Below are 21148 nucleotides of genomic sequence, written 5' to 3'. Positions count from 1 at the left end.
CCAGGTTCCAATCTAATTCATGTTTAATGTGGGATAAAATGCCATAAATAAGTAAATACATAAATAAGTAAATAAATATAAACTTTTAATGTTGAGCACCTGATTCTCAAAGTGAACATATTCCAAACGCTATAATGAAAATAAAATGATTTTTTTTCTACCTTTGTTGTCTGGTGACTGTTTTTCTGATCATGCTGGCCCAGTATCTGATTCTGCTGCTATCTGTCCTCTTAACTCTGTTTCCAGGGCTTCCTTTCCATTTATTTCTTTCCTCCTTTCTTCTTCATTTCTGGTCCTCAGCTTCTGCCTATTTTCTTCATCCATGTGCAGTTTTTCTCCTCTCTTCCTTTTCCCTCATCTCATCTCCTTCCTCACTCTTCTCTACCCTCCATCCATGTCCAGCATTTCTTCTCTCTCCCCTCCTCTCCCCTGCCCTGCATGCAACCCTCCTCTGCCCTGCCCTGCATGCACCCATGTCCAGCAGTGTACCCTCCTCTCCCCTGCCCTGCATGCACCCAGATGTCCAGCAGTGACCCTTCTCTCCCCTGCATGCACCCATGTCCAGCAGTGTACCCTCCTCTCCCCTGCCCTGCCCTGCATGCACCCATACCCAGCGACCCTCCTCTGCCCTGCCCTGCATGCACCCAGATGTCCAGCAGTGACCCTCCTCTCCCCTGCATGCACCCATGTCCAGCAGTGTACCCTCCTCTCCCCTGCCCTGCATGCACCCATACCCAGCGACCCCCTCTACCCATGCCCAGCAGCGACTCCCTTTTCCCCCCTGCCACCCCCTCCCAAATTGTATCGCGAATTCTTCTCCTCCCTCCCTCCCGATCCGGTCCCTCACCGCCCGCTTGTTTTTTGAATTCTTCGGGGCAGGCAGTCTTGCCTGCCCGCTTCCAACGCTGACTGTCCTCCCTTGCCGATTCGCACTTCAAAATGGCCACCGAGACTTCAGCCGAAGTCTCGCGAGGCCGCCTCTGGAAATCTCGGTGGCCATTTTTAAAGCGCGAATCGGCAAGGGAGGACAGTCAGCGCTGGAAGCGGGCAGGCAAGACTGCCTGCCCCAAAGAATTCAAAAAACAAGCGGGCAGTGAGGCTGATCCGGAGGGAGGGAGGAGAGCCAGAGCCGGCTAGCTATTTTCAACAACCGGCTCGCAAGCCGGAAGAAAATTTAACAACCGGCTCTTGCGAGCTGGTGCGAGCCGGCTCCAGCACACCACTGCTTGACAGTGCTTAAAGAGGTGGGGAAGGGACCTAGCACAACCAGATGTAGCACGCCTGTGCATAGGAGCCAACTTTTCAAAATGATTGGGGATGCTGAATTTTTTTTTTTTTACAGGTGGTGCATTCCCCCCCCCCCCCCCCCTCCCTGGTACCTTAACATCCTGTATGCTGCAGTCTTCACCTGGGCAGTGGCAGCACCACTCAAAGGCTGCCTGCAACCTGCACCAGGACTTCTTCCCTGATCAGTCCCGCCTCTCAGTCCCCCTGTACTGTGCAAATATAAGGAGATGTAAAATTTCAAAAACTGACATATTTCAATCACTATACTATAGGTTAACAAATACAAATAAAACAAAAAATGGAAATATGATAATATAATTTTATTGGACTAAATACATTTTTCAATTAGCTTTCAGAGGCCAAAACCTCTTTCCTCAGGACATGGGAAAAGAGGGTTTGGTCTCCAAATATTAGTAAAAAATGTATTAAAATTAGTCCAATAAAGATATTACCTTATTTCCATTTTCTATATTTATTAACACAGCTACCACACTACTTTATACTAAACTAAAAATAAAATTCATTTTTTTCCTATCTTTGTTGTCTGGCCGTTTACTGTTTCTAATTATGTTAGTCTCAGTCTCTTCTTTCTTCTTTCCTCAATCTTAACTCTCCCCACTTTTCCATCCAGCATATATTCCCTCTCTCTCCCCTTTCCATCCAGTATCTACCCCCTCTCTTCCCTCTTTCCATCCAGCATCTGCCCCCTCTCTTCCCCCTTTCTATCCAGTGTCTATTTTCTCCGTCCATGTGTAGTTCTTCTCCTCTTTCCCTTTCCCTTATCTCAGTCAGTATGTATCTCCTTCCTCTTTCTTCCCTCCCCTCCATCCATATGCATCTCCTTCCTCTCTCTCTTCCCTTTCCTCCATCCATGTCCAGCATTTTTCCTCTACCCCCTCCATCCATGTCCAGCATCTCTCCTCTCTCTCCGCCCCTCCATCCATGTTCCTCTCACTTCCTCTCTCTTCCCTCCCCTCCATCCATGTCAAGCATTTCTCCTCTCTCCCCTCCATCCATGTGCATCTTCTCCTCTGTCTTCCCTCCCCTCCATCCATGTACAGCATTTCTCCTCTCCCTTCCATGTGCATCTACTTCCTCTGTCTTTCCTCCACTCTATGTCCAGTCCAGCATTTCTCCTTTCTCCCCTGCCCTCCCCTCCATCCATGTCCAGCAACTCTACTCTCTCCCCTGCCCTCCCCTCCATCCATGTCCAGCAATTCTCCTCTCCCTGTCCTCTCCTCCATCCATATCCAGCAATTCTCCACTCTCCCCTGCTCTCCCCTCCATGTCCAGTGATTTCTTCTCTCTCCCCTCCATGTCCAGCGATTCCTTCTCTCTTCCCTGCCCTCCCCTCCATCGATCCATGTCCAGCAAGTCTCCTCTCTCCCCTGCCCTCTCCTCCATCCATGTCCAGCAAGTCTCCTCTCTACCCTGCCCTCTCCTCCATCCATGCCCAGCAATTCTCCTCTCTCCCCTGCCCTCTGCTCCATCCATATCCAGCATTTCTCCTTTCTCCCCTGCCCTCCCCTCCATCCATGTCCAGCAACTCTACTCTCTCCCCTGCCCTCCCCTCCATCCATGTCCAGCAACTCTCCTCTCCCTGTCCTCTCCTCCATCCATATCCAGAAATTCTCCACTCTCCCCTGCTCTCCCCTCCATGTCCAGCGATTCCTTCTCTCTTCCCTGCCCTCCCCTCCATTGATCCATGTCCAGCAAGTCTCCTCTCTTCCCTGCCCTCTCCTCCATCCATGTCCAGCTAGTCTCCTCTCTCCCCTGCCCTCTGCTCCATCCATATTCAGCAATTCTCCTCTCTCCCCTGTCCTCTCCTCTATCCATATCCAGCAATTCTCCTCTCTCCCCATCCCTCCCCTCCCTCCATCCATCCCTCTCTCCATCCATATCCAACAAGTCTCATCTCTCCCCTGCTTTCTCTTCCATCCATCCCTCTCTTTATCCCTCCATCCCTCTCTCCATCCCTCCATCCATGTCCAACAAGTCTCATCTCTCCCTGCCCTCTCTTCCATGTCCAGCGATTTCTCCCCCTCCCCTCCCCATCCAGCGATATCTTCTCTCTCCCCTCCATGTCCAGTAACTCGCCGAAAACACCACCTGTCCCTTTTTAGCCCCTCCCCCCGAGTTCCAACCTCAGCCCGACCTCTTCTCCCACAACAGTCCTCCGTCCTTGCCTTCCTGACGCCCAGAATTTAAAACTAATTTTACCTCAGGTTGCGGTGACAGTGAAAGGCGAGCACTGCAGGCTCACCTTCAGCCTTCCCTCCCTTCTTCTCTCTGAGCTCTGGTCCTGCCCTCATTTCCTGTTTCCCACGAGGGCAGGACCAGAGCTGAGAGAGAATAAGGAAGGGAAGGCTGAAAGCGAGCCTGCAGTGCTTGCCTTTCACTGCCGCCGCGACCTGAGGTAAAATAAGTTTTTAATTCTGGGTGGCAGGAAGGCGAGGACTGAGGACTGTTGAGGGAGAAGAGGGCAGGCAGATCGGGCTGGGTTGAAACCAGAACTTCGTTCCAATGGCAATATAGGGGGTGCTCGAGCACCCACAGCACCCACAGAGTTGATGCCTGTGCAAGGCACAAGCCCCAACCGGACCAAATCTCCCAGGAGCAAACAAAAACTTAGTTGCCACTGCTATGTCAACATCCTATTTACTCACAGAAATTCCTTTGAAAATTGCCTCTGCACCATCCAACCATCACTGCTGTCACCCTGCCAAGCAAGTATAGCTACTAACACTAAACCATCTATGTTCCACTAGTGCCACCCAGTCAATCACTACTATTATGGCCTCTACACAATCCAAATTGTACTATTGTCACTTAGGGGCCCTTTTAATAACGTTTAGTGCACAGTAAATCCTGGGTATCCTATTTTGTACCTATGGATCATGTGACACTTTGCACACGCTAATGTCCATTAGCACACACTCACCTGCAGTAAAAGGGCCCCTTAGCTACCAATTCTGGTATTTAACCATACAAGCATCTAGCTATTCAAAGATCTAAACGTTCAGTTAGCATTATTGCCACCCAATTGCCAAAACTGATGTGACACTTGTCATTAAAATTTTAAAATATACATAAAACTTGTAATATAAAAAATATTGCATATCACAAGAGGAGAATACAAAAAAAACAGATATGTGCAACGATGATATTCACTGAAAGCAAAAATGTATGTGTATATATATATAAGCAAAAAGGTAAACAAGACGCACCTCAGTAGGATGGGTAGAAGTGTACGTGCTTCAAAATTTCAGAAAAATGGGTTGAAGTGTATGCGCTTCAAATCTTAAAACACTTGCTGTCTGTAAATGCAAAAGATGGATTGGGGGAGAGAGACGCACCTCAGTGTCGATATATTTAGAAAAAATAAGGAAGGAGGAAAGTAATGAGAGAAGAAAAAATGATATAGTGGAAAAAACCATGAGCAGAGAGGAGACTGTGAGAGGTGAAAAATAGGGACCGAAACAAGAACAGCTGATTAAAGTCCAGGTAAACAGAGGGTGGTGGGGAGATAAGCGACGGGTCTTATACGTGTGGACAAAAATATCACCACAAACAAAGGTTAATAACAGAGCCAAGAAGCAAGTGCAGGAATGTACTTTTAAAAAGACGGGAAGTGTAGCCCAAAGACACATGGAGAATCAGAGATCGCTGTGAAAGCAGGAAACCACTATGGAAACCAGTGGCACAAAAACCAGGAGATTAAAAAACCAAAAGAGCACCAAAAGGAAGATGCCGATGTCAGAACTTTGACATCAGCAAGTGACGTGCAGACTATACTTTCCGCCTTCCTTATTTTTTCTATACATATTGATACTGAGGTGCGTCTCTCCCCCCCTTCTTTAAACCCCTCTTTTTCATTTACAGACAGCAAGTGTTTTAAGATTTGAAGTACATACACTTCAACCCATTTTTCTCAGATTTTGAAGCGCATACACTTCTACCCATCCTATTGAGGTGCGTCTCATTTACCTTCCCGCTTTATATATATATCTATAGATAGATAGATAGATATACATTTATGCTTTCAATGAATATCATCTTTGCACATATCTGTTTTTTTTGTATTCTCTTGTGATATGGAATATTTTTCATATTACAAGTTTTATGTATATTTTTTAATTTTAATTACAAGTGTCACATCAGTTTTAGTAATATTTCTTTACTTGTATGTATATGTAACTCATTTTTCATATATATGTTTTTAAGTTGCATACTCAATGTTTTGTTTATTATAGACCCGTGAGGCAGGCACTTAGCCGAAACATAGTGCCATGTCAGGTATTAGAAAAATAAAGTTTTTTCCATCATATTGTTCGTCTCCTGGTGTTTTTTGGAAGGGCCTTGCTGGTCATACTACTCCTCTTCACGTGTATCCCTATATGTAGTGGACCTTGGTCTTCCGCTCCTGCGGCCTCCCTTCCCCACCCAATTGCCAACCACTCAACAATTCAACAACCTGACTATTAAGTAATTCAAGTGGCACATCTACTACCCACTCATCCAAGTACCAATACTGTTACCCAGCAATTTCAGTTTGATATACTTTATACAAACTGACTGGTAGGAATTACTTTTCAGAGGATACTAATCAAACTATCTTATTTTGTATGTTTTCTCATCTCTAGAGTTACACTTTTTTGTTGTCTTCAGAATTTGAGCTCTGTGAATGGAAGGAACAGATTGAACAAGCAAGGAATAGAAGTAAGGAAAAGGAAAATAATAACCTGCTTAGGTGTTTGGTAATACTTTAGAGCAGGGGACCCCAAACATTTCATAAGAAGAGCCACATAGAACATTTCAAATCATTAAGATGGCCAGATGAAAATTTAATGACCTTCCCTCCCCCCCCCCCCCCCTTTCCTCTCATTTTCCTCCTCTCTGTCTCCCTTTCAGCTGTACTAGGTACCTCCTTCCTCCATCCAACTGGTGAAACCCTGGCCTGAAGCTTCCTACTCCTTCTTTCTCATGAAACTTGGGCTTACAGTTCTCTGCTCCTTTTTGCTGGTGATGTTTTGATCTGTGGCTCCCTATTGCTTCTTGCATGCAATTTTCTGATCTTGCCTCTTACTCCATTATGGCTTCCGTCTCCTGCCCATGCTGGTTCTGGCATGTCCCCTCTTTTTTACTGACATTTGTTCTAGCATACTTCTGATCTTTGTATCTATCCTGGATCCTTAGTTTCCTGGGAAAAACCTGTTGGGCCACAGGGTTCCAAAATTCTCAAAAGATTTGGTAGTCATAAAATTCTCTGTCTAAGCTGGGCTGGGCTGTGCAGATTGTGTTCACATCTGGCTCCTACATCTTAGATTAAATAATATACTTTTTGTTTATTTACAACTCAAACTTTTACAGACTTCTGTTCAGTCTGTGTTGAGGCACCGATCCTCAGTTTTACTTCAAACTTCTTTCATTCATTTTGTCTGGATCAAAGAAACATTTATCTTCTCTTCATATTACAAACAACTCTCCTCATGTCCTGTGATCTGAGCTGGATCCATACTTACATCTAACGCTTCCTGGACAACAAAAGAAAAAGGCTACAGCAACCTACCTCAATTGGACCATTCAAGAATATCAGAACCAGAAACTACAAAGTGCATAACTGCAATCTGTGAATTGAAATGTTATTTTAACTGTTTTAAAGATTCTGATTCTGTTAAAACTAAAGTCTACCATCAACCCCCTCTTCATTAATTTGCCAAAGAAATTCACACAGAAGTGCAAAGTACAGTCATTTCTTTCTTTGGTACTGGAAGCCTTTGATCTCCCAGGCCTAGTCTTAATTTACAATTTTAAAAGGTCTGTTTTCTCAGACTTGTTTTATTTTTTTTTTGTTACATTTGTACCCTGCGCTTTCCCACTCATGGCAGGCTCAATGTGGCTATGGAGGGTTAAGTGACTTGCCCAGAGTCACAAGGAGCTGCCTGTGCCTGAAGTGGGAATTGAACTCAGTTCCTCAGGACCAAAGTCCACCACCCTAACCACTAGGCCACTCCTCCACTCCACTTGTTGACTTGAAGCCTTTAATCCTACAGTACCAACTGGTAAGATTGCTGTTCCACAGAATCTTTTAAGACTGTAGTGCCACCCAGTTAAATTTGCCTAAGGAGTTTCTAACACAAAGAATGTGCCTTCGCCTAGCAGACCGAGAGACCATAGGGATCCCAACGGTGTGTAGGAGAGTAAACTATAATTCCCACAAACCAAAGAGAAGACAAAAGTGCAAGAGGTCAATCATCTACATAACAGTACCTAAAAGATCATCTTACTGCCATACCAAAGTTACTCCCAGCACCCCGGGACCATCCTTTGGAACTATAGGACTGGTGAATGCCAGATCAGATGCTAAGAAATCCTTAGTCATCCATGATGCCATCCATGAACAGCATCTTGACATCTTAGGAATAAATTAAACCTGGCTAGATGAAAGCAGGGGTTTATCACTGACTGAACTATACCCAACAGGTTTCAACATCCAACATCAAGAAAGACCAGGAAGACAGGGGAAAGAGGTAGCAGTCCTGATTCAGGATACAACCAAACTGTGCAGAATCGCCATTCCTCATCAAAATGAATCAGAATCTCTTTTAATCCAGCTAGAAGAGGAGAAACCAATCTGGCTGCTCTTGGTACACCTAGCACCTTATAACAGCATATCATCTGTGCAAGAACACCTTGATGTGATTACACAAGTGATCCTGAATTACCCTAGGATAGTGATCATAGGAGATTTCAATCTACACATCGAAACCCCAGATACCACCACAGCTGTCTTCCTGGACACAACAGCACTAGGATTCACACAGGTGATCAATTCTCCAACCCATGAAAAGAGAGACCCTTATCATAGACAGACCGTTTTCTAAATAAGTTTTCCCTAAGTGAACACCTGAAAAATGGCACCTCACAGAGTTTGGAAAGATCAGAGATGAGAAAAAGCTGTCTGCTGAGAATTTCCTAGAGGCCTTGGATTATCCATATATGGATGAAAAGACAACTATAGTGTTAGAACAGGTTGATATTTGCAATATACAATTAGCTAAGACCTTAGAGAAAACAACACTATCTATACCTGACCATTGCAAATAAATAAATAAAGATCTTATGCCCCACTTACAAACACTCACCTTGTTTTTCTCCAGAACTTCGGATCCATAAGCATGAAGGACGGAAACTGGAAAAGAGATGGCGTAAATCTCACCTGGATGAGGACAGGCTAAACTGTAGGAAATACAAAGTACCGCCAAGCCTTAAAAGCAGTATTTCTCTCAATGCATTGAACAGGCTGCCAATTCAACCAAGCACCTGTTCAGCATAGTCTACTGCAACCCCCAAAACAGATCAAGCCTGCCCAGTCAAAACTGAACTGCAGTGATTTTGTTGCATACTTTGCCAACAAAATTAAGTCTCTGCCAGGATTTACAGGCAGTCCCACCCAGTCTCAAATCAACCAAGCAGGTGTACACAAACTCTCCCCATCCTGACACAGACATATGGGACTCTTTTAATCTAATAACAGAGGAGGGCCTTGACAAAATCCTAAAAGACCTTTGGACAACTACCTGCTCCCTAGACCCCTACCCATCAAAGATAGTGCAGCAGGCAAGTTGGGGCATTATAGAAAGTGCCACAAAAATTATATACTTCTCTTTTTCTAATAGGCAACTATCAACAGTATTAAAAAGGACAGTAGTGTGTCCTATGCTCAAGAACAACCTTGACCAGTACAAACATAAAAGGTACTGGCCAGTGTCTAACATCCCATTTCTAGAAAAACTTATAGAACAGTGTGTGTTCAACTCAGTGATTGGCTTAAAGAGAGACACTGGCTGGATCCATGTCAATCTGGATTCAGAACCAGTTATGGATCAGAAAGGGTCCTTGTATCCCTGCTAGATGATCTTCACAGACACTGAGACAGGAGATTTGCCTCGGTGTTAATACTGCTAGATTTCTGAGCTGCTCTTGACACTGTGGATCACAATATCATGTGAGAACAACTGGCAGAAATAGGTATCAATCGAACAGTACTTGCTTGGTTCAGATCCTATCTATCAGACTGGCAACAGTTCATACTGTTTGAAAGCGCTTCATTGCCACCATGGGCACTGACCTGAGGTGTACCACAAGGATCAATATTGTCACCTATTCTGTCAATATCTTCCTCAAGCCACTAGCCAAGCTGATTTGGTCGATGGACTCTCAGTTCTACTCTACATGGAATGTGAGCAGCTACTCATACTCACTGAATCTAACTTACCCACGGTCTTGAACAAACTGACTACCTGTCTAACATCAGTTCAAGAACAGATTAAAAATAACAACCTTTGCCTGAACCCAAGTAAAACTGGGCTTCTATGGATCCCTAACACAGTCGGCACATCTCTTTTGGGAAATATGAACTCCCTCCTCAAATCAGAATCCAGGAATCTTGGAATACAGGTAGATTCAACACTCACTCTGATGTCCCAAATCTAAGCATCCTTAAAGAGCTGCTTCTCTCATTTGGAGCAACTATGCTGTCTCTCTCCTTACACTGAGAAAGCAAGTCTTGTCTCAGTTGTGCATGCCATGATAACATCAAGACTGGTTTACTGTAATGCATTCTACAATGGACTGACTACAAAGAGTCTGCACCAGTTCCAATTGATTCAGAATGCTGCAAAACTTTCACTGGGTACCAGTACAATGCAAGGCTAAATTTAATGTTTGATCTTCAAGGCCCTTAAAGGAAATGGCCCACAGTACTTGAAGAACAGGATCACCCTGTGTTTTGCTCAGACAAATGGTGACGGAACCCACGAGGGAGGGAGCGACGCTGGATCTGGTGCTCACAAATGGGGATAGCGTGTCAAATGTCCGAGTGGGTGCCCACCTGGGCAACAGTGACCATCAAACGGTTTGGTTTGATATGACGGCTGTAGTGGAGGGCGGCCACTCAAAACTCAGTCCTGGATTTCAAGCGTGCTGACTTTACTAAAATGGGGGAATACCTGAGGGAGGAGATGAGGGGCTGGGAGGAAGTACAAGAAGTGGAAGGACAGTGGTCAAGGCTGAAAGAAGCTATAAATAAGGCCACGAACCTTTATGTAAGGAAAGTAAATAAAAGCAAGAGAAAAAGGAAACCGATATGGTTCTCCAAACAAGTGGCTGAGAAAATAAAGGCTAAAGAGTTGGCGTTCCAGAAATACACAAAAACTCAAGAACAGGAACACGGGGAGGAATACCGGATGAAACTGAAAGCAGCCAAGAGAGAGATACGTCTGGCGAAAGCGCAAGCAGAAGAACAAATGGCTAGAAATGTAAGGAGGGGTGACAAAAATTTCTTCAGGAATATTAGTGAAAGGAGAATGATTAAAAAGGGAATTGTGAGACTAAAAGTTACTGAGAACCGCTATGTAGATAGTGATGAAGAAAAAGCAAATTTGCTAAATAGATACTTCTGTTCTGTTTTCACAGAAGAAAATGCTGGAGCAGGACCACGATGGACTGGAAAAAGTACAAATGAAAATGGAGCGGATACAGCATCATTTACAGAAGAGAGTGTGTATGAACAACTTGTAAAGCTAAAGGTGGACAAAACCATGGGACCGGACGGGATCCACCCCAGGATATTGAGGGAGCTCAGAGAGGTTCTGGCGGGTCCTCTTAAAGATTTGTTTAATAAATTCTTAGAGATGGGAGAGGTTCCAAGGGATTGGAGAATGGCGGAGGTGGTCCCTCTTCACAAAAGTGGTGATAGGGAAGAAGCTGGAAACTACAGGCCGGTAAGCCTCACTTCGGTTATTGGAAAAGTAATGGAAGCGATGCTGAAGGAAAGGATAGTGAATTTCCTGGAAGCCAATAAGTTGCAAGATCTGAGACAATATGGTTTTACCAAAGGGAAATCATGCCAAACACATCTCATTGAGTTCTTTGATTGGGTGACAGGAGAATTGAATCAGGGACGAGCTATGGACGTAATCTACTTAGATTTCAGCAAAGCTTTTGACACGGTTCCCCACAGAAGGCTTTTAAATAAACTGGATGGGCTGCAGATAGGATCCGAAGTGGTGAACTGGATTAGGAACTGGTTGATGGACAGATGCCAGAGGGTAGTGGTGAATGGAGTTCGCTCGGAGGAGGGAAAGGTGAGTATTGGAGCGCCTCCAGGATCGGTGCTGGGGCCGATTCTGTTCAATATATTTGTGAGTGACCTTGCCGAAGGGTTAGAAGGTAAAGTTTGCCTATTTGCGGATGATACTAAGATCTGTAACAGAGTGGACACCCCGGAGGGAGTGGAAAACATGAAAAAGGATCTGAAGAAGCTAGAAGAATGGTCTAAGGTTTGGCAATTAAAATTCAATGCCAAGAAATGCAAAGTGATGCACTTAGGGAATAGAAATTCACGGGAGACGTATGTGTTAGGCGGCGAGAGTCTGATACGTACGGACGGGGAGAGGGATCTTGAGGTGATAGTATCTGAGGATTTGAAGGCAACGAAACAGTGTGACAAGGCGGTGGCCGTAGCTAGAAGATTGCTAGGCTGTATAGAGAGAGGTGTGACCAGCAGAAGAAAGGAAGTGTTGATGCCCCTGTATAAGTCGTTGGTGAGGCCCCATCTGGAGTATTGTGTTCAGTTTTGGAGGCCGTATCTTGCTAAGGATGTAAAAAGAATCGAAGCGGTGCAAAGAAAAGCTACGAGAATGGTATGGGATTTGCGTTACAAGACGTATGAGGAGAGACTTGCTGACCTGAACATGTATACCCTGGAGGAAAGGAGAAACAGGGGTGATATGATACAGACGTTCAAATATTTGAAAGGTATTAATCCTTTTCCGGAGATAAGAAGGCGGTAGAATGAGAGGACATGAAATGAGATTGAAGGGGGGCAGACTCAAGAAAAATGTCAGGAAGTATTTTTTCACGGAGAGAGTGGTGGATGCTTGGAATGCCCTCCCGCGGGAGGTGGTGGAGATGAAAACGGTAACGGAATTCAAACAGCACCAGTGTCAGGAGTCATGTGACAGTATAAATCCAAATATTAACATGCCCAACATCTCAGCTAAGGGCTATGGGATGAGATCCATACTCTGTGTAAAAATACGGATGTAGTGTTGCTTAATAAGTCACAAAACTCAGTGGTACGACCTCTGCTCAGCTTTAAACAACAAATACAATGATGTCAAGGATGACAAGTAACTCAAAAAGAAACGTGTAGGGGCGTGCCAAGATGGTGGACTGACTGGTGGATGCTCTGCATTGTCTCTGAATCTTTCCCTGGTGGTCGAGGTTTTCTCCGACGTAGTAAAGAAGCTGATTTTCCTTTCTAAATATGCCGCACACCAAGCGGAAAGGAGTAGTCAAGGGCTTACCGGTGACAAACTCGGAAACTGCTCTACTTCAGACGACGCTCGACAGATATGCCACTAGTACTCCACGACAGACCGGTTTGAGTCAAATTCCCACAGTGGGAGACGTTGGTGGATCGTCTTTCTCACAGGGAATAGAAACATCATTATCATCACCGGAGGTTAATCCCCCGCCTTTCCCAGCAGGTCTCAGAAGCGGGCTAGACTTCCTGGAGACATCCGAAGATGGCGCAACAGGAGATCTTGTTACCGGAGCCCAAGCTGAAACACTGGGAATATTAAACAAAGTTGAATTAATAGTTCCCGAGGCAGTAACTTTAGATTCCATGTGGAAAGCGATACAGACGCTGACTACTACAGTTACTCCAATCGTGAGTAAATTGGACTCTTTAACATCCGCATTAGAGACTTTTAAAAAAGAATCGGAAAAAAACTAATGGTGCTGTTCAACAGGATCTCTCTAGTCTAAAAGTAAAAATGGACTTGCTAGTAAAAGATAAATTGATGATACATCGAAAGATAGAGCAGTTTGAACATTGCAACAGGCGTTTGAATTTAAGGTTGCTGAATTTTCCAATTTCTACAGAAATGAATGCGATGGCTATGTTCAAAAATTATTTGACTGAAAACCTTCAATACTCCCCAGATTTAATTCCCTCAGTTAACAAAATATATTATTTACCTGATTTAAAACGTGGGGAGAAATTGAAGGAAGTACAGGGTTTACAAAATCTAACTGCTCTTCTAGAACAATCCGCTATTGAAATCTTAGAAAGGAAAACATTACTTGTTTCGTTGGCTTTTGAACAGGATCTAAACTCCATTTTGAAGATGTTCTTCAAAAATTCTACAAAAACATTTTTTGGAGATAGAATATGGATCTACCCAGATGTGTTGAAAACTACACAGGATAGAAGAAAAACTTTCCTGGCTCTTAGAGAAGAGACCCGACTGTTGGGGGCAAGATTTATTTTGTCTTATCCTTGTAAATGTTTGGTAAATTACTTAGATAAAAATATGTTTTCTTTGAACCAGAGCACTCAAAGTTTTCTTAGAAATGAAAAAAGTGACCAGATAGTCTCTGAATATTAAGAAAATCTGGATTGACATACAATTTATGTGAAGTTAACCAGGCCTTCTATGTTTGGATGTTTTTCTTTATATGTTTTTCCACCAGTTGATACTTAACGCCCCCCTACTGGTTTGACTAGGTGGTCTAAGAAAGAGTTATTATTTTCTCTTGCCTTCTCTTAAAGTTTAAGAGAGGTTAATTTATTTATTTCCTAATGTTATCATATATGCTCTGTCTTTCTGTAACAAGATTTAATGCTTGTAATTTAACGTTGAAATTATAAATAAATATTTTTTAAAAAAGAGACGTGTAAAGCACAACATATTTTAATTCCTACCAAAATTATTTTTAAAATGTTTTTTTTTTTGTTTTGGTCTGAGGCTATACACCTTTCCTTTTCTGTCTTCTAGAACCTTTTCCTGCTTTTCTTTCAATTATGCTTTTCCTTATGTGCCCTCCTTTTTTCATCTCTCCCTCCCCTTCCCCTTCTTTCATCATTTCTCTCTCTCTCATAAAAACATAAGAGTAGCCATACTGGGTCAGACTAATGGTCCATCTAGCCCAGTATCCTGTTTTCCGCCAGTGGCCACGCCAGGTCACAAGTACATGACAGAAACTCAAATTGTGGCAACACTCCATACTACAAATCTCAGGGCAAGCAGTTGCTTCCCATGTCTGCCTCAATAGCAGACTATGGTCTTTTCCTCCAGGAATTTGTTCAAATTTTTTTTTTAACCCAGATATGCTAACCACTGTTACCACCTTCTCCGGCAAAGAGTTCCAGAGCTTAACTATTCGTTGAGTGAAAAAGAATTTCCTCCTATTTGTTTTAAAAGTATTTCCATGTAACTTCCTCAAGTGTCCCCTAGTCTTTGTACTTTTGGAATGAGTAAAAAATCGATTTACTTCTACTCATTCTAAACCACTCAGGATTTTGTAGACCCCCAATCATATCTCCCTCATCCATCTCATTTCACCTTTTGCTGTTCTTCTCTGTCTTTCTGTTGTTTATATATCTTCTTCCTAATCTTGCCTTTCTTTCACCTACTTTTCAAATGTTTCTGTTTCTATCAACCTCTAAGTGCCATCTCTACTTCCCTTTTTCTTCCCTCTTACTTTCTCTCATTCTCGACCTCTTGCTTGCCTTTTCCACTCCTCCCCATCTCTTCCTTTCTCTGCCTCTAATTCTCAACCTTCTATCTTACCCTTTCAGTCCCTTTCCACCTTCCCTTGTCTATATTCCCAATTTTTTGTCCCTCTTCTTTATCTGATTCCCTCAATACCCCTTATTGTCAACCTGCCTCCCTCAGTGCTACCCCAGCCTCAATAATCTCCCCTTAGTGCCCATAATGTCCACTCTCTTCAACTCACACCCCGAGATGCTAGCAACAAAATGTGGATCCACTGACCTACGGTTGTCCTGCTGCTCATAGTTTCTACCTATAGCACCTGTGCTGAATTTTTTTTTGTTACATTTGTACCCCGCACTTTCCCACTCATGGCAGGCTCAATGCGGCTTACATGGGGCAATGGAGGGTTAAGTGACTTACCCAGTCACAAGGAGCTGCCTGTGCCTGAAGTGGGAATCAAACTCAGTTCCTCAGTTCCCCAGGACCAAAGTCCACCACCCTAACCACTAGGCCACTCTGCAAGTATAGAGCCCTGGTAAGTGCAAGGCACATATTCCTTCAGAATCCCCATGCTGAGTACTGTCAGCTGCAGTCACTGGTTCCAGAATTTTGGTTGCTATTGGCAGCTGTATTTTTGGAGCCGTGGAGGGGCATAATCGATCGGGGCACCCAAGTTTTGCTGAGGACGTCCTCACAGGACATCTCCGCGAAGGGGCGGGGAAACCCGTATTATCAAAACAAGATGGGCATCCATCTTTCGTTTCGATAATACGGTCGGGGATGCCCAAACCTCAACATTTAGGTCGACCTTAGAGATGGTCGTCCTTAGAGATGGTCGTTCCCGGTTTTTGGCGATAATGGAAACCGAGGACGCCCATCTCAGAAACGACCAAATCCAAGCCATTTGGTCATGGGTGGATCCAGCATTCATAGTGTACTGGTCCCCCTCCCATGCCAGGACACCAACTGGGCACCCTAGGGGGCACTGCAGTGGACTTCTGAAAAAGCTCCCAGGTGCATAGCTCCCTTACCTTGTGTGCTACCCTCCCAACCCCCCCCCCAAAAAAAACAAAACCCCACTCCCCACAACTGTACACCACTACCATAGCCCTTAGGGATGAAGGGGGGCACCTAGATGTAGGTACAGTGGGTTTCTGGTGGATTTTGGAGGGCTCGCTGTTTCCTCCACAAGTATAACAGGTAGGGGGAATGGGCCTGGGTCCGCCTGCCTAAAGTGCACTGCAGTACCCACTAAAACTGCTCCATGGACCTGCATACTGCTGTCATGGAGCTGGGTATGATATTTGAGGCTGGCATAGAGGCTGGAAAAAATATTTAAAATTTTTTTTAGGGTGGTAGGGGGTTAATGACCCCTGGGGGAGTAAGGGGAGGTCATCCCCGATTCCCTCCGGTGGTCATCTGGTCATTTAGGGCACATTTTTTGTGGCTTGGTCGTAAGCAAAAAAGGACCAAGTAAAGTCGTCCAAGTGTTAGTCAGGGACGCCCTTCTTTTTTCCATTATCAGCCGAGAACGCCCATGTGTTAAGCACGCCCCAGTCCCGCCTTCGCTATGCTTCTGACACACCCCTGTGAACTTTGGTCATCCCCGCGATGGAAAGCAGTTGAGGATGCCCAAAATCGGCTTTCAATTATGCCAATTTGGCCAACCCTGTGAGAAGGACGACCATCTTCCGATTTGTGTCGAAAGATGTGCGCCCTTCTCTTTCGAAAATAAGCCTGCTAGTGAGCTGGATTTGCTTAGGAGACCAGATATAGCCAATGCTGTGGGCTATAGTTTGGGAATCTCTGTTTTAGAGTAACTGAATAATACTTTGCTTTGTGGACAACCAGTTCATTTTGTTTATTTAATAATTTTTATGTCTTACCAAAAAGCTCAGGACAGAATAAAAAAACATTCATTAAATAATATATAAACATAGACAAACATATCAGGATAAAAGGCAGAGTAAAGACATGATAGAGACATTCAAATATCACACAGGTAGAGAGATCATGATGTGAAGCTTGAGTAGACAGATTCAAAAGTAATGTAAAGAATGGTTTCTTCACAGAAAAGGCAGTGAGTGCATGAAATAACCTCTCAGCCCAGAGAATGGAAATCCAAAATAATAAAAATACTGAGGATTCTTCATGCTAGAGAAGTGAAGATAAAGTCAGAAATAAAGCTAGAGATGTTTTTGTACTCTTTCAACTAGTACTGGAATTAGGGTAGTGCTTCTCAACCCGGTCCTTGAGACATACACAGCTAGTCGGGTTTTTAGATTATCCACAGTGAATATACATGAGAGAGATTTGTATGCACTGCCTACTCGGTATGCAGATCTACCTCATGCTTATTAATTGTGGATAGCCTATAAACTTGACTGGCTGGGTGTGCCACAAAGACTGGGTTGAGAAACACTGAACTAGGGGACATTCCATGAACTAAAGCATAGAGCAGTGATTCCCAAACTTGATCCTGGAGGTACCTCAGCCAGTCAGGTTTTCAGGATATCCACAATGAATATTCATGAGAGAGATTTGCATGCACTGTCTCCGCTGCATGCAGATCTCTAGCATGAATATTGTGGAAAACCTGACTGGCTGGGACATCTCCAGGACCAGGTTTGAGAACCACTGGCATAGAAAGCTTAAGACAAATCAGAAAAGTAGTATTTTATTTAACAATAAAGCTATGAAATTTGTTACCAGAGGATATCTATTTATTTTTAAAATGTATACACCCTCTACAACCTAGGTAGTTTCCATATAAACATACAAAATAAAACAGGAACAGATAAAACAAAAAATACAATAATACACAATATAAATTATACAATTCTTCAATCCTAAAGTCCACCACAAGGATATAGCTGCCCAACAAGTACGGTAATAATAAAACAATTTACATTTTTAGAAAAATGCTGCCACAAAGCTGAGTTTAAAAGAGATTTGGACAAGTTCCTAGAGGAAAAGTCCATAAGAATCATTAACCAAATAGATTTGGGAAGGCCACTCTTCATTCCTGGAAGTGGCCTGCAGTATCTATTCTTAACGTTCTGATAGGTAGTACCTAGTTATATGATTTGCCACTTTCAGAGACAGAATGCTGGCCTTACACAGCATAGCATAACTTCTGCTGTTATATATGCCATTGGATATAATATGGATACTGAAGGAAGAAGAAAGAACAAAGCAAACCAAATATATCTGGATATCTTAATTTGTTATCATATTCTAAATCTCTTTTTCTCCCCTCCCCCCTTTCCTGTCTCTGTCTATGACTTTGTCTGGATTCCAGATCTGGATTCAGTGCCGCTCTCCTTGTCAGACATTATGAAGCTGACCTCATCCCTTCCCCAGCTTCGCAGCACCATGAGACCACCATTGCAGAGCAACATTGATGGTAAGAATCAGTGATGTGTACTATCTATAAAGAAATAACTCCAGAAGGGCAGGGTACTAAATGAAAAGACAATTGTACCATCACTATCCCGTACAGTACCTCCTTAGAACATAACACTGCAGTCACAGTTGCCCTCTATCAAGTTACTAAAATCGTCTTTCACCTGCTTTTCCTGAACAACCACACTGTAAGACATCAAGAGTAGCATGATGGGGAGAGGAGTGGCCTAGTGGTTAGGGTGGTGGACTTTGGTCCTGGGGAACTGAGGAACTGAATTCGATTCCCGGCACAGGCAACTCCTTGTGACTCTGGGCAAGTCACTTAACCCTCCATTGCCTGCTGCATTGAGCCTGCCATGAGTGGGAAAAAGCACGGGGTACAAATGTAACAAAAATAAAAAAAATAAATAAAATGAAGACTTCACAAAACCAAAAGAAGAATAAAGCACATGAACAGTAGCATCAAGACTCTGTAGAAGAGGCAAAGGGGTACAAACAATGGGATGAAGAACCAAAATCATAGGGAGAGGGTAAAGCAGCACCAAAATTGGCAGTTAGAACCCAAGGCACTGGGAGAGTAGTAATGCAGCTGCAGCACCAATATTGGCTAGGCACCAAAGAGGAGTGAAGCAGCAGAACACTGGTTTACACCTCATATCCTCTGGGTATGGTGCAAAGAATTGCACAGGGACAATGCTGATGCTGTCCAGAGCTGGGGAGAATCTTCCTAGTTCCTGTATCCCCCATGCCTCCCCCTCCTCTTCCTGACTTTCCCATCCAACCCCATGTCAAATGTAAAAAGGAAGGGGTACCCAACTGCAAACAAATACACATATAACATACAAAGCAATCAAGATAAAAAGGTCTTCCAATAATAACTTCAGAGAAGGGGATCCCTCTTGCTTACTTTACTCTATAGCTCTTCCACCTTTACCGACATCTTCAATTCGAACTCCCACCTCTAACCCAATCCTTTTCCCTCCATTTCCAAAATGATACACAAATACAGTAAAGTGGAGTAAACAACAAGGCTGCAGCTTCTTTACTGTAAACAACAGAACTTGGAAAGAACAAAAACAATCGTAAACCTTAGCCCAAGCTACTTTGAAGCTACCCAGCTTCAACTGCACCCATAACCACTCGCCTCCATAGCAAAGTGGGTAATTGTCCCTCGTCCCGCCTCAGCCAAGCAAGGGCCTGTGTAGTAGACATGCCTCCCATGCCTGTTTAATCATCCAGGTCACCAGCCCTTCAATTACACACCGGCTCAACCCTCTGAGCCAGAGGCCTTGTAGCTCAGGCTCCCGCCACAGGGGCCACCAACCCTCGCTGTTGGCCACACACTCCCAAAAACCTGAAGCTGCGGCCTGTTCCACCTCCATACATTAAGGCAATGCTTCATAGTCTCCTGGAAATCATTCAGTAGTAAGTCTCCTGCCGCCTCCGGGTCCATAATCGCCATCAAACTTGTAGGGACGCACAGTCGAAAAAGCCGCGACTGTGGACAGGAAAAGCCCTTACCCCCTTCAGCGCTCTCTTTATATAACTTCACCCTTGATGCCACCTACCCCTGAGTGACCTGCCTGCCTCTCTCTCCAATCCCTTTTGCTCTGGTCCTGCTTGCTTTTGAATTGACCTATGGCCAGCCACCCACCAGTCTCTCTCACCCCCCTTCCAGTCCCCTTGCCAGAAAGGAGGGCCCCCATCCTTCGGTTATGGGGTCATCCTCCAGACTAGCTCTCCGGCTCAGTAATTATGAAGTAATAGGTACAAGTTTTTAATCAAAGTCAATGATTAAAACACATATAAATCATACAATCATATGGGCAGTCAAAAAACCTAAACAATAGTTTTCTACTATTAGTTGATCATATTTATATTCATCAAACTTCAAATGCCCATTAGTCTATTGCATTTATGACCAGCAAATATCAAATGCTTGACATGTTTCAGCAAAATGCCTGCTTTAGAGGCCTTTTAATATCTAGATTTGAACAACAATGTCAGAACAGCATGCCATCACCACCCAAGCTGCAAAGGACTCAAATACAAATCAGCCTATGCATCCAGCTTCTCCTATATAAGCACGCAACTATGGAACTCATTACCAAACGCCATGAAAACAATGTATGACCTACTAAACTTCCATAAATCACTAAAAACTAACTTGTTCAAAAGGCATACCCTAACTATCCAACTTAAACGCCTGAATCCTGCAACACAACGAAACTCATACCCAAAATGGACATAACTTAACTCTTCCTCTTTTCAATTCCCTAATGTGTCTATTACACATGAACTTTACTATACCATAATATCACTCTGCATTTGTCATACCGGAATGGTGATCGCCTCACGGTGCTATGTAAGCCACATTGAGCCTGCAAATAGGTGGGAAAATGTGGGATACAAATGCAACAAATAAATAAATAAAAGAATTAGAAACTCGAAGGGCATGAAGAAAGCACAGGTAGACCAAATTTAAAAAATAAATAAATAAATAAATCAAGAGCAATAGAAAATAATAAATAGAAAAAAGAAAAAAGGGATTAATTGTCCCATATATTTTACCACCAAAGTCAGACACATAGAGGGTCATTTTCTATATGACATCTAAGTACGATTTACATAAGAACATAAGCATTGCCATACTGGGACAGACCAAAGGTCCATCAAGCCCAGTATCCTGTTTCCAACAGTGGCCAATTCAGGTCACAAGTACCTGGCAAGATTCCAAAACAGTACAATACATTTTATGCTGCTTATCCTAGAACTAAGCAGTGGATTTTCCCAAGTCCATCTTAATAATGGCTTATGGACTTTTCTTTTAGGAAGATATCCAAACCTTTGTTGAACCCTGCTAAGCTAACTGCTTTTACCATATT

The 21148-nt window shown here is 43.5% G+C and overlaps 1 protein-coding gene across 1 annotated transcript in view; it reads left to right on the top strand.

The window, feature by feature from the left end:
- LOC115474784 (breakpoint cluster region protein-like) overlaps nt 1–21148 on the top strand; it is a 262364-nt gene that overhangs the window by 158631 nt on the left and 82585 nt on the right. The window contains 2 exon segments of the mRNA XM_030210439.1: nt 5931–6006; nt 18160–18264. Coding sequence (XP_030066299.1) covers nt 5931–6006; nt 18160–18264 — 181 coding nt within the window.

This window comes from Microcaecilia unicolor, chromosome 7 (genome assembly GCF_901765095.1).
Source record: "Microcaecilia unicolor chromosome 7, aMicUni1.1, whole genome shotgun sequence".
Lineage (NCBI taxonomy): Eukaryota > Metazoa > Chordata > Amphibia > Gymnophiona > Siphonopidae > Microcaecilia > Microcaecilia unicolor.
This window is presented reverse-complemented; position numbering and strand designations above follow the sequence as displayed.